The 13,170-nt window shown below is 31.1% G+C and overlaps 1 protein-coding gene across 1 annotated transcript; it reads left to right on the top strand.

Moving 5' to 3' along the window:
• Positions 1-5,927: 5,927 nt before the first annotated feature.
• LOC108987089 (3-oxoacyl-[acyl-carrier-protein] reductase FabG) lies at positions 5,928-10,751 on the top strand. The gene is made up of 4 exons (XM_018959950.2): positions 5,928-6,183; positions 6,406-6,605; positions 8,127-8,356; positions 10,005-10,751. The coding sequence occupies exons 1-4, from the start codon at positions 6,092-6,094 to the stop codon at positions 10,281-10,283; spliced, it is 801 nt and encodes a 266-aa protein (XP_018815495.1). The 5' UTR covers positions 5,928-6,091; the 3' UTR covers positions 10,284-10,751.
• Positions 10,752-13,170: the final 2,419 nt, after the last annotated feature.

The following is a 13,170-nucleotide window of genomic DNA, read 5'->3' as shown; positions in this document are numbered from 1 at the left end:
TACTTTTTGGGAATCAAAGCCATTTATGTTAATGATGGACTCATCTTGTCACAAAGCCAATATATTTACAATCTCCTTCAACGCACCAACATGATCAATGCCAAGCCAGTATCATCCCCGATGTCCTCCACCCAAAAGCTCTCACTTGTTTCGGGTGCTCCACATTCTGATCCTACCCATTATAGGAGTGTTGTAGGAGCTCTACAGTATCTCTCCTTGACTCGCCCGGACATCTCTTTTGCAGTCAATAAGGTTTGCCAATTCATGCACAAACCCACAGAGGAACACTAGTCAGCAGTGAAAAGAATTCTAAGGTACCTAAAATTCTCCATCAATTTTGGTCTTTTACTTCAGCCTAGCTCCTCCACACAATTGTCTATCTACTCTGATGCCGATTGGGCGGGCTGCCCCGATGATCGTAAGTCTACTTCTGGATTTTGTATTTATTTTGGTGACAATTTAATCTCATGGAGTTCCAAAAAGCAACGGACAGTCGCACGTTCAAGCACTGAAGCCGAGTATCGAGCAATTGCCCATGCCACAGCCGAATCCCCCTAGCTACAGTCTTTAATGCGTGAACTTGGTATCTCTATTCCTCAATGTCCAATATTGTGGTGCGACAACATCGGGGCTACATATTTGACAGCCAACCCAGTTTTTCATGCCCGCACTAAACATGTTGAAATTGACTACCATTTTGTTCGGGAAAAAGTGTAACAAAAGACACTCGAAGTTCGATTTATTTCGAGCAAGGATCAACTTGCTGATGGACTTACAAAACCGATTGTGTCAACCAGATTTAATTTTCTCAGGGACAAGCTCAACGTCCAAGATTGTCCGCTGTGCTTGAAGGGGCATATTAAGGAAACTACTGTCAACGATCATGACAGCAATGACTGAAATCAAGCTTAGCTTGATTTACGGACCTATAGAATATTGTGCACAATTTGAGGACATTGTTATTTCTGTAAACACTTTCTTTCCATTTTTATATTTACCTTGTATATCATAGACGTTAAGGGACAGCCTGTAATCGGCTCCCATCTCTTGTAAACTTTACATATAAATTCACATCCTCTCGATGCTACATGTACAAGAGTTTCTAGAATTATAGCTTTGTATTACAAAGGAGCTGTGCCTGAGAGAGAGAGGAGACTAAAGACTCGAACCTCATTCTGGTCCCTAGAGGTTAGAAGGCTAAAATAAACTAAACCAGGACAACGACGTCGTTTGACAATCAGTATGGCTATTGACTTGGGGTTACATGCAAGTATAATCATAATTCTGTCGCATTCCAACTATATACACATCAGTGACTGATTTTGTGGAATTACAGGTACAAACCAAATACCCCTAACCTGTTTTATTGTTATAGTGCCGCCTAGGCAGTAGGCATCTTCCTTTCCATTACAATAATTAAGGGCCTTGCTCTATACTCTATAGCCCTTGGTGTGTCAATCACCCGGCGCATAAAAAGAATAGGGTGGCCATTGAAGCATCCTCATTTTTAGTTAACCACTTAGCTTAAAAAAGCAAGGATATGTTTGGTTATGAAAAATCTTGAAAAAAAATTTGGAGATTAAAGCTTTGGAAAAAGATAGAGAAAATTTTGAATAAATTTATACTTGAAAATAAATTTTGTGTCTGAATCTGCAAAAGTGTATATATATATATATAGATAGAGTTGAAAATATATTAGAATATAATTTTCTCAAACCTTTTTGTTTCAAAATTTATAAAAATTGTGTTCATTTTTATATTTAGTTAATGATTTACCATATTGTTGAAGATAAATATTTTGATTTGATTTTCTTTATTATCAAATCACTTAAATTTGATATTATCTTAATTTGATTTTAGTAATATTTAAGATATTTACCTTATCTTATCTCAATGTATTTTTTCTATAAATATGGATGTATGCATTGTATTTAACAACAATTGATAAAGTAAAAATGTAGCCCTTGAAAATATATTTCCCTCTTTCTCATTTCTCTATCAACTTTTATATTATATTATATTTTCTATCATGATATTAGAGCCCTTGGCTAACGCTAGGCTCGATCCTGTAAAATATTTATTTTTCTACTAGCTTTACCTCCCACAAAGTCATTCAATTATGTATCGTCTCAAATCAATGTATTTGGATTATCTATTAGCCGTGAGATCTTTTTTATTGAATTTTTGATCTGTTATGAGCATTATTTGAAACCGCAGATCCAATTTTTACTTTTTGATTTTGGTTCAATAGTTGACAAAGGCCATAAATAGTCCATTGTTGGCCACAATTCGATATTTGATATTTCAATTGCCAGCCATTTAATCACCAACACCATCATCTCATTGGCTATTAATTAATGAATATGAATGCTACTTTCAAATTTCTAACTCAAGTTTTTAAAGTTTCCAAGTGCCTTAAGTTTGAGGGAGAGTATTGAAAATAATATTCATAATATTTAAGATATTTACCTTATCTTATCTAAATATAATTTTTTTTTTTTATAAATAATATGTATGCCTTGTATTCATCAACAATTTAAAAAGTAAAAATGTAGCCATTAATGTCTCTCTCTCTTCTATCTTCTTTTATATTATATTTTATTTTCTATCAACCATCTCAACGGTTGCAAAGATCAGTACCGTGTTCTCAATACAGTTTTCTAAGTAAAATATTTGGTCTATTAGGCTATTATATGAATATTATAATATTTTAGTAGTTTAAGGGTGAGTTTCATCTCAACTCATCTCAATTCATCATTATAATTTTTTTAAATTCTAATATAAAATATAATAAATAATTCAACTTTTTCAAATTTTAAAATAATAATAATATTAAAAAATAATATTCTAACAATATTTTATTATCTCAACTCAACTCAACTCACTTCAACATCCAAACACACCCTAAAACGTGCATTTTGTCGATGGTTAAAATTGATATACTCAATGAAAATGAGACTAGAAAATATATTTATTCCGAATAGTTATATATTTATAAACAACTTACAATCACCTACCCTTTTTTTGTTTTTTCTATATGCCTCAACCACCATATATACGCTTTTGTTAAGGCATGTATGCCTCAATTAGTTGTTAAATCTTTTATTTTGAAATGTGCCTGAACTACCATTTAAAATAACTTTTTCTTAGGGACAATGAGAAAATGAGTGGGAAACCCCTCCGTTGACTGAAAGTCTGAAAGCTTCTGATTTTGTTGTTAAACGTGTTTCACAATACGCAAGCATGCATGCCAGTTGCAGCGCAGATGTAAAACGATCGAATAACATGCATGCTTAAAAAAGTTTCACGATTGAGAAAGACTTTAGAGCTGAACTGTAACCAAATGCCTAACAAATTTATACGAGATGAGTTGAGATAAAAATTAAAATTAAAATAAAATATTATTATAATATTTAAATTTGTTTAAAAAAATACACGAGCAACAATAAATTTTATAAACCCCATTTTATCCTCTCTCGCTTGAAATTTAAATCGGATAAAAAAATTCGACCTTGAATCTGTTAAAAGTATGTCAAATAATTAGCCGTAGTCATTGCATGTCCTTTTGCATGAAATTTCTCTGAAACTGCGATTGAAAAGAAATGGCATTTGTGTTTGAATAAATTTTTTTCAAGAGTCTGTGAGTATTTTTATAATGCGAGTCTTTTTCTAAATTTTCAAAAAAAAAATATTAAAAAAAATTTATTTTTTCAAGTTTCGAAATAAAAATTATATTAAAAAATTAGATTATAACAATATTTTAACTTTAAAAATATTTTTATTCAACTTTTTATCTCTCATTTTCTAAAATTTTAAAAAATATATTAACTCAAACTATTTCACTACTATTTACAGATAATTTTATCTTATCTCATTATCTAAATAAGATCTTAAATTACATTTGTATGTTAAGAGTATCTCATATTATCTGTAAATAATAATAAAATAGTAATGAACAACTTGTAAATAGTAGTTTGATATTTATAAATAATAATAAAATAGTCTGAGATAATCTGATGATCAGCCAAATATAGTATAGATTACTTTTATAGATAATGAGGTGGTTATAAACGAACCTTTTTGTTTGGACAGACTTCCATGACTCCGGTCCATGCCATCACTACCATGAAACTTCCCCTGCCACAGTTCGGTGCTTTCTGCACATTTCACCAATAAAAATCAATTCGGACCTTTGAATAAAGTTGTTCGGCAGGAGATGATGACTGACCCATTTCTGCCCTTTATTGGACCTTTTACCTTTACCTTTTTTTTTTTTTTTTTTTCAGAGACCTTTCCTTTATTGTTGTGATACAAAAGTGAGGAACTTTTCCAACTCACTTTCACAATATTTTATATAATAATATTTTAAAATAAATATAAAATATCTTATAAAATTAATATTATTTTATAAAAATATTTTTATTTTATTTTATATATTATGAAGTATATTGTAAAATATATTATGTAAATATGATCGGAATATCACGTGGTTCACACCTTTTCCCTTTATTTAGTTTTTCCTTCTACCTATTCTCGTATTTTTTTTAGAGTAATGTTACATATAATTGTGAAATGTATAAATGTCATACAGTCGCTTTAAAAAAGAATGAATATTCACTCATAAAAAATTAATTTATTTTCATATAGGTCTTATATATATATATTTTTTTAAAACGACTATATAATATTTACACACTCACGAGTTTACAACTGTAAGTATCATTACTCTTTTATTTATTGGGTAACTTCAGCTATTTCTGGATTTCCATTGGTTTCTTTTGCATGTACTTAATTTCGCACATGTTGAATGTGATTTTAGGCATAGTTTGTCCTAACATCTGTGAATAATAGTAATAAAATAGTTTATAAATAATAATAAAATTATTTACATTAAGATTTTTTATTAAATTTTAAAAAATATAAAGAAAAAGTTAAATAAAAATATTATAAAGTTATAATATTATTTTTTGATGCTATTTTTAAATTTACAAAAATTGTAATGATTAGATAATTATTAGATGAAAAAATTGAATATTTAAAATTAAAAAATATATTATATTTAACTACTTGAATGATAAATACCTGAAAATAATTTTGCTAATAAAATTTTAACACTTAAAAATATTTTTAGAATATTATTTTTAATATGATTATTGTTTTAAAAATTTTAAAAATTAAATTATTTATTATATTTTATAAAAAAATTTATAAAAATTATAAACGATTGAGATAGGTCGATGGTCGTGGTCTTCTCAATCTAAAAACTCTTTTAAGAGCATTTATATTGATCTATGTATATGTATATGTAAAGTTATATTTATATAATATGATTTTAAAATCTTCTGCATTAGTTTATGCATATTTAAATATTTAACTAGTTATGAACATTATTTATCTAAATTTAGATAACTAATATTCATTCTACAAAATATATTTTAATAATTATTTATCTCTCCTCCTACTCTCTCTTACAATCTTTTTATTTTTTCCATCTTTCAACAACACAACAAATCTTTACCTACACATTTATTTTATTATTATAATATATTATATATTATTTTCATTTTATTTTATTTTTAATATAATATATAAAAAAATATTTTTTATTATTGTATTTATATTATTAATATCAAATATATGTAGTGGATGTTTATTATAAAAAATATATAAAAAATTTGATTTTAATAAAAAATTAATATTTTATCTCAAATATACATAAATTAATGTGAGAATTGAATGATAAAATAATTACGTAAAAGTACTGATTTTACATGTGCATGTGAATGCTAATGCCAATGCTCTGTACGCTAAAGAAAGTGTGGGGTCTTGACTCTTGTACAGGGTCTTGTACAGTTGGAGCCCTTTCAGTCCGCGAATCTGGTTGGAATTTTCTTGCACTTAAAGCCTTCCACCTGGACAAGCAGCGCACTTGAGCGAACTGCTTCGTAAAATCGACGTCTAGTTTAAAAGCTCCAGCGCTTTAAAGGCCGAAGTATTCATTATTTGCCAGCTTGACATTTATCTTCTTTCCTTGAATATATTCATCGATTGATTCCCGCATATAGCGATAAAATCCACCAGCGTTTCAAGGATGGAGACTACCGCAAAGAAAGTGTTGCTCACCTCCAATGGTAACGAGTTGTCTGAGAATATCGCTTTCCGTTTAGCCAAACAGGGCTGCAGGTTGAGTACTCTCATTTTCAGGCCTTGAATTCCTCTGTCATCAATGTGTTTGGTTGCTGGGAAATCGGGGGAAGAGAAAATATATACGAACTTCTGAATCTTATTCTTTCTGGGTTATGCTCATATTATCGATCTTGGCACGTTTTCTCACAAAACAAAATGGGTTAAATAGCTTGTTATTAATAATTGTTATTTTTTCGTTAATTATATACTCGTTGTCAGGTTGGTTTTGATGGGCAACGAGAGCTGCCTTCGACGAATAGCCGAAAAGATAAATGGTTCGCTGAAGGGTGTCGCGCCGGTGGAGGTGGTTGGCGCAGATATGGAGGATGACAGGGAGGGAGCCTTCGAGGAGGCAGTGGATAAGGGATGCATGATATTGGGAAAGCTAGATGCTTTTGTACACTGTTATACGTACGAAGGTTTGTGTACCTCTCTTGCTCAATGACTAATTCAATATTGTATTATTGTCAAAACTTTTATGATATAATAATAGTAAGGTGCGAAAGTTTGAAATTTAGGTTTTCCTACTGGAACTCAATTTATCATGATATTTAATCAAAAGTAGGTAATGAGGTAAAGGCCTTTTTCTTTTTTTTTTGGTGGGGGGGAGGGGGGGGTTGAAACTTATGTCCTCTTTGGGTCAATTGTTAACAGATTCAATTCCAAGTACCACTTATAAAAAAGAAAAGATTCAATTCCAAGTACCATGGGGTGCAGAGTTGAAACTCATTCTATATGCGTTTTTCATCAAGAAAGGAAGAGTTCTTAATATTATTAATGATGATGCAAGAGGTAATTTGGATAAGGCTATGATAATATCATAACAGCTTAGGTCTTGAACCTTCAGAAAAAATTCGACTTGGAGATTTGAAATGATTTGATTTTCTAGATTCACTATTAATAGGCTTGGTGTTTTGTTGCAATTGTTGTTAGTGTGCGTATATATGGGAGAGGAGAATAGCATTTGTTTCTGTGGTTAAGTGAAATATACTAGAGGCTCCGTTGTTTGAATTGGATTGGGGCAGATTCTCTTTGATTCATCATTCTGGTATGGCTATCACCTATACTGCGGTCGTTTTAGTTTTGACATAGGAGTTGAAGGTTGTTGCTATACTGTAGTCTAATCTGGATCTTGAAGGTGACCCATTTGAATCCATTAAAGGTAATTAAACAAAGGTTGTGAAAATTTATACGTGGGACCCGTAAGTGAGAGAAAGCAGAACATGTGTTCAGGATTCATTGGCCAGTAATTGCGCCATATAGAATCATTAGATGTTTTCTTCTATTTTTCACCATCTTCATTTGATTCTGCAATTGGGATCTCAGATGTAAATTCTTCTTAAGGCAACTTTTTAGAAGTGACGAGTTAAATGTATACTGAATCATCATCCCCAGAGAAAGAACTTGCAGTGTATAGGTGCTAGAACACCCCCTCGTATGAGAGAAACCAAAGAAAATACCTGAATCAAGACATATATATATGTTCAATTTTTCTTTAACTCACATGTACATCACAGCCAAAAGAGCAGAAAAAATATTCCCTTTGTGTAAATGGTAGCTATCATTTGTTAGAAGATAATCTAAAATGAATCTGACCATACCTTAGTATTAGTATTGATTTCAATAAAACTTATGGGGCTTTGTCCTCTTAAAAAAATTATTAGTATTGATTTATGCGCTTCGGTGGGATTCAGTCCCTGATAAGAGGTATTTTGGATTTCTGAAGAGGCAGTAAATAGAAGCTTGAAATTGTCTCAACCAAATCATTTTTTTTTTAATAAGTTGTGGTTTTATGAGAAAAACTGTGGACAACTTATGTTAGGGACATTGTTTTCCTTCATTTTTATTTTACTGTTTAATTGTCAACCTTTTTTAAGTGCATATTTGAAATGTACTGGAGGTGAGATAAGCCGTTTTAATATTTCCTATTATTGAGACAGGAAAGATGCAAGAGCCTCTTGAACTAAAAGAAGACGAGTTCAAAAAGATAGTGAGGATAAATTTTATGGCTCCATGGTTTCTGTTAAAGGCTGTTGGGAGAAGAATGCGGGACTATAAGTCTGGAGGTTCCATTGTGTTCTTGACCTCGATAATTGGTGCTGAAAGAGGGCTTTATCCAGGAGCTGCTGCATATGGTTCATGTTTGGCTGGACTGAAGCAGTTAGTCAGGGTAAGTAACCTTTTACAGCAGTCTTTTGTATCTCTGCTTATGTTAATATTATTTTATTTTATTTTTTTCTGGCGGGATCTTCCGCTGTGTATTCATCAGTGTGCATAAACCAGGTTGATATCAAGGTTCATTATTTTAATGATAATATCTGACATGAACCCAATGAATTAGTTGGAAATAATGCGTTTCCTGTCAATTGCTTTTTATATTTCCTATTCATTTTCGTTGTAAGCAGAAAGAGAGAGGAGGAAATAAAATCTGCTGTGTGATTTATGCAATATACATTTATTGAACTATGCTGAAATCATGGCGGACATAGAGTTTGTAGTGAGATGTTGCAGGCCATCAATCTTGAGACCCACGTTGAGATTCGTGATTGAAGAGAACTCTGTTTTTGTACATCTGATACATGTCACTCATATTCTTCCTATTATGACTCTTTCCTGCCTCGTGACCATGATGCACTTGGCTCGTGTTACGCTGATTTTGCCTGTATGCTATCATACTTCTCAGATTGGCTCACGTGGTAGCCAGTTGGACATATGGATACGGACAACAAGTGATAGAATATGTAGTCAATGCATTGTGAAGAGCTACCACTAGCGCCAAATTGTACATAAGAGGAGAGAAGGTAAACTAAGTGGTATGACTTCACGCTAATGATTGCACTTTAAGGAGTGTATTTATTTAAATTGCTACAAGGTTGAGGAAGGGGAACAAGGAGGGCAGTTGTGGCAAGAAAAACCATGATGGCCTGTCGGTAGAGTGCGTGGCTTTGGGTGAGAGGAGATTGAAAAAAGGACCAGTGTTGTTTTTCCAGGGCAACATTTTAGGAAATAGAGCCCATTGAGATGGATCAAACCACGATGCTAGACACACTGCCCCCCAAGGACACTGGGAAGTGCCAGATAGGCTAGAGCCTATCTGCCAAAATAGAATCAGGCTGTTCCCAATAGTTAAGGGTATGTTGGAGGTGAGAATGTGTGTCACCACAAAATCTTGTCTCAGTTGAGTAATTGACTAATGATCACAGAAACACTTTGTGTTGAAAAGGGAAGAATGTGCTAGTTTCTATGTTAAACAAGAAGCACATTAATGGTGAACTCCGAGGTTAAACGAGTACCACAGTATAGGAAGTTAGTGACAGTACCTGTGCATGAGAAGACTCGATGCGGATGCTTGTGTGTAAAATGATTGAGGATGAAGAAGGGCAAGAAGAAGGCTGGTTCTGGTGGAATGAAAAGCCAGAGGGATGAGCTTCATAAAAGGTGCTCGATGACTTGAAGTGCAGAAATGGACTGCTGAATTCGCAATGGAAGGAATTGGCTTTTTCAATTTCCAAGTCTCATGAAATGAACTAAGGTGTTAGAAGCTGTTTAGTTCCTACACTGCATAAAGATCACATGAATGGCCAGTCCTAGTTTTTTTTACATAACATGTTGGCAGCCTTAACTTGGGGTGGGTGGTGGTGGTGCCGGTAGGCCCACAAGCAATTGGCTAGGGATTCTTCTATTTAGTTGCTCTAAGATTGCACCTCACATAACTAGCACATTTATCACTACGGGTAGAAAACACTTTTCTCCTCTCTTTTTTGATATACTTTAATTCGAATTATGGATGTCAAAATTGTGGCTTTGGCTGTGATCAGGCATCAGCTATGGAGATTGGAAGATACCAGATCAGAGTGAATGCAATCGCCCGTGGCCTGCACATTCAAGATGAATTTCCAGTGTCAGTGGGGAAAGAGAGGGCAGAAAAGCTAGTGAATAACGCTGCGCCGATGAAGAGATGGCTTGATCCAAAAAATGATCTGGCTTCGACTGTCATCTATTTAATAAGTGATGGGTCACGTTATATGACTGGTACCACCATATTTGTTGATGGAGCACAGTCTCTCACAAGGCCGAGGATGCGTTCTTATATGTGATTCTCATGATCTCTGGTAATAGAATGGACAGACTTAAAACAAATAATTTTGCATTGACCCCATTTGAGTTGATGAGAGATTGTGTTCCATATAGAAAACATTGACAGTCACCGGATAAAATATTGCTGAGAAAAATTGATGAAATTTACAAGCCAGCTTATTCTTTTGTCGATAATTGCAGATGAACTGTTGACAAGTGAAATGATCAAAATACATCATGTTGTCTACTAAATGGATGCCATCCATTTCACGATTATAGCTCACAAAATCAACATTCAACGGTCTTCCATGATCGCCTCCATAAGACTAATGATTTTTTCTCAAATAATGCAAGCTTGAAAATCAGCCATTGATTGCGGTTAATGATTCTATTCAACTCAGACAATTATTCATTAGATTACATGTTCCTGACTGCAAAGGTTGACAACTAGTCAATCAAAGAATGTATTTTTCGTGTTTTTTGTCGACAATTATACTCTTCACGCAATAGAAACTATTTACACAGTTGTTGAATTTGTTTCAGCCTTGTGCGTAAAAACTCCAATATGATCATGAAAATGTAAGAAAGTTTGACATATTTTGCCTATGCTTGTCTTCGATTGAATATCCCTCGAGTGTTTTCTTCTTGTGATCAATAATTTCGAGGAAACGTATGGACCCCAGTCGGGTAGAAATAAATTACTTTGAGGTTCTGATCTGCACGCCTTTTCTTCTCTCAATTCAAACGCACACGTACTCTCGACTTTCCTCGTTCCCGAAACATATGATAAATGCATATTCACATCCGGTTCCGTTCAAAATTTCCTATCATTTATTTTAAAATCACAATTCCTAATTTTTTTGTTTTTAAATTTTACTTATCTTTCAAAAACCTCATACATCTCATTTTCTATCATTTTTTTTATTATATTAAAATAATATTTTTCTATTATTTTTTTCTCTCACTTCTATTTACAAACTTAACTATTCAATATTTTTTCTTATGTTTTAAATTATTACTCTAGTGAATATTTTAAATAAAAATTTAAATTATCTTTTTGCGGGTATGATAATATTTTTAAAATTAATTTTTCTATTTTTGTAATTATTTAAATTATTTTTAAAATTATTATTTAAAACTATAACAAATATGTATATGACAGAAATTGTAGATAATTAAAAGAAGAAATTATTTTATTTATTATAATAAAATATTAATAAAAAATATTCAGGGAATGAATAGCAATTCTCTATATTTGAGAAATCATTGTTTACCCTCCTAAACTTTTTTCCTAAAATATGAATTCAAATATAGGAAAATTTTAACCAAATTTTTAAAATTATTCTCAAATTATAGAGAGAAGTGCCATTTAGAAAATTGGATGAAAATGCTCTTATATATAATTATTTTGTGATAAAGAGAGGACTGCCAAGAAAAGCGACGTGTTAATATCGCATACAAGAGAATCTGCCATGCATGTTAATATCCTTATAATTACAAAGTATTTGGGAAAATATTGGAGGCAGATATCAAATAATTAATTTGTCATTTTATACCATACCCAAATGGTCATGGCCTTCATATGGGATGATTGATGGCGTAGCCAGGGGATCGATCGAGTTGTATTGTTTTTCAAAAACATCTCATCTTATCTCACTTCATTATTACAACTTTCTCAAATCTCCACACAAAATAAAATAAACAATTCAACTTTTTCAAATCCTAAAACAACAATAATATTAAAAAATATATTCTAACAATATTTTATTCAACTTTTTAATTTTAATCTCAACTCATCTCATCTCATCTCTGAAAACAAACGAGCCCTAGTTGCCAGCCACTAACGTTTTGTATATGAACGGATTTCAAAGAAATGATAATCGTAGTTGTAAGTGTATAAACGTTATATAATTATTTTTTTAAAAAATAAATAAATAGAAACTCATATAAAAAAAATTAATTTTTTTTATAATAGATCTTATTATTTTTTAAAATAATTGTATAAAATTTGCACACTTTATAACCGTGTATAATATTATTATAAAATAATTTGAAAAAAAGAAGAGGACAAATTACACTAGCGGCCATATTCCACTGTAAGAGCTGGACGGTACAGTAGTACTGCCATATATGTATATACATAATACACTAAAAATAATGTTTATTTATAATCAATTATTTACTACAAATATCATGATTTTTTATTAAAATGAATCAACTTTGATAACAAATAATTATTTTTATCATGAATAACTCATTATAAATATACTTATTTATTTATATCTGCGCCTCAAGAGTCGCTTATACTTAAAAGTGGCTATGTATATACTGTTCATTACTGTTGATGTCACTGTTCATCAACAGTAATGAACAGTGTAGAGGTTTTTTTTTTTTTTACAATTGTTTATATTACCTTCATCATCAACAATAATAAACAGTGTAAAGTTTTTTTTTTTTTTTTTTTCGCATGTTTTTTTCTGCAAGTATTTATATTACTTCTTTCTCTTTAAATAGACTTTTTTTTGTATTCATCTAAAGAGTAAAATAAATTATTACTTCTGTCAAATGCTTGCTTTATAGTTGGATTGTTATGTAATTCTTATTTATAATTCTTGAATTTTTAGTGATTGTATTAGAATTTGTAAAAGTAAGTACATATAATTGAATTGATTGGATCAAATTTGTGTGATAAGTATTTTTTAGATTTTTATTTAAGTTATTTAGACTTTTATAGAGTAATACTAAATATTGATTTAAACTAACATAAAATAGATAATTAAAATACTAATTTTTTATCATTAAATAAATAATAAAATTTTACTGTACATTTTTAAGCAAAAAAAATTATCTAATTAATTTGAATTTTTAATATATTTTAAATTTCATAATAAATTATGAACATAAATA

The sequence above is a fragment of the Juglans regia genome, chromosome 10 (genome assembly GCF_001411555.2).
Source record: "Juglans regia cultivar Chandler chromosome 10, Walnut 2.0, whole genome shotgun sequence".
In the NCBI taxonomy this organism is placed as follows: Eukaryota; Viridiplantae; Streptophyta; class Magnoliopsida; order Fagales; family Juglandaceae; genus Juglans; species Juglans regia.
The sequence above is the reverse complement of the archived record's forward strand: the minus strand, read 5'-3'. Positions and strand labels throughout refer to the sequence as shown.

Coding starts and splice junctions, on each gene's coding strand:
- LOC108987089 (XM_018959950.2), top strand. CDS start 6,092: ATGGAGACTACCGCAAAGAAAGTGTTGCTCACCTCCAATGGTAACGAG. Junction 6,184..6,405: donor TTAGCCAAACAGGGCTGCAG/GTTGAGTACTCT, acceptor ACTCGTTGTCAG/GTTGGTTTTGATGGGCAACG. Junction 8,357..10,004: donor GACTGAAGCAGTTAGTCAGG/GTAAGTAACCTT, acceptor GGCTGTGATCAG/GCATCAGCTATGGAGATTGG.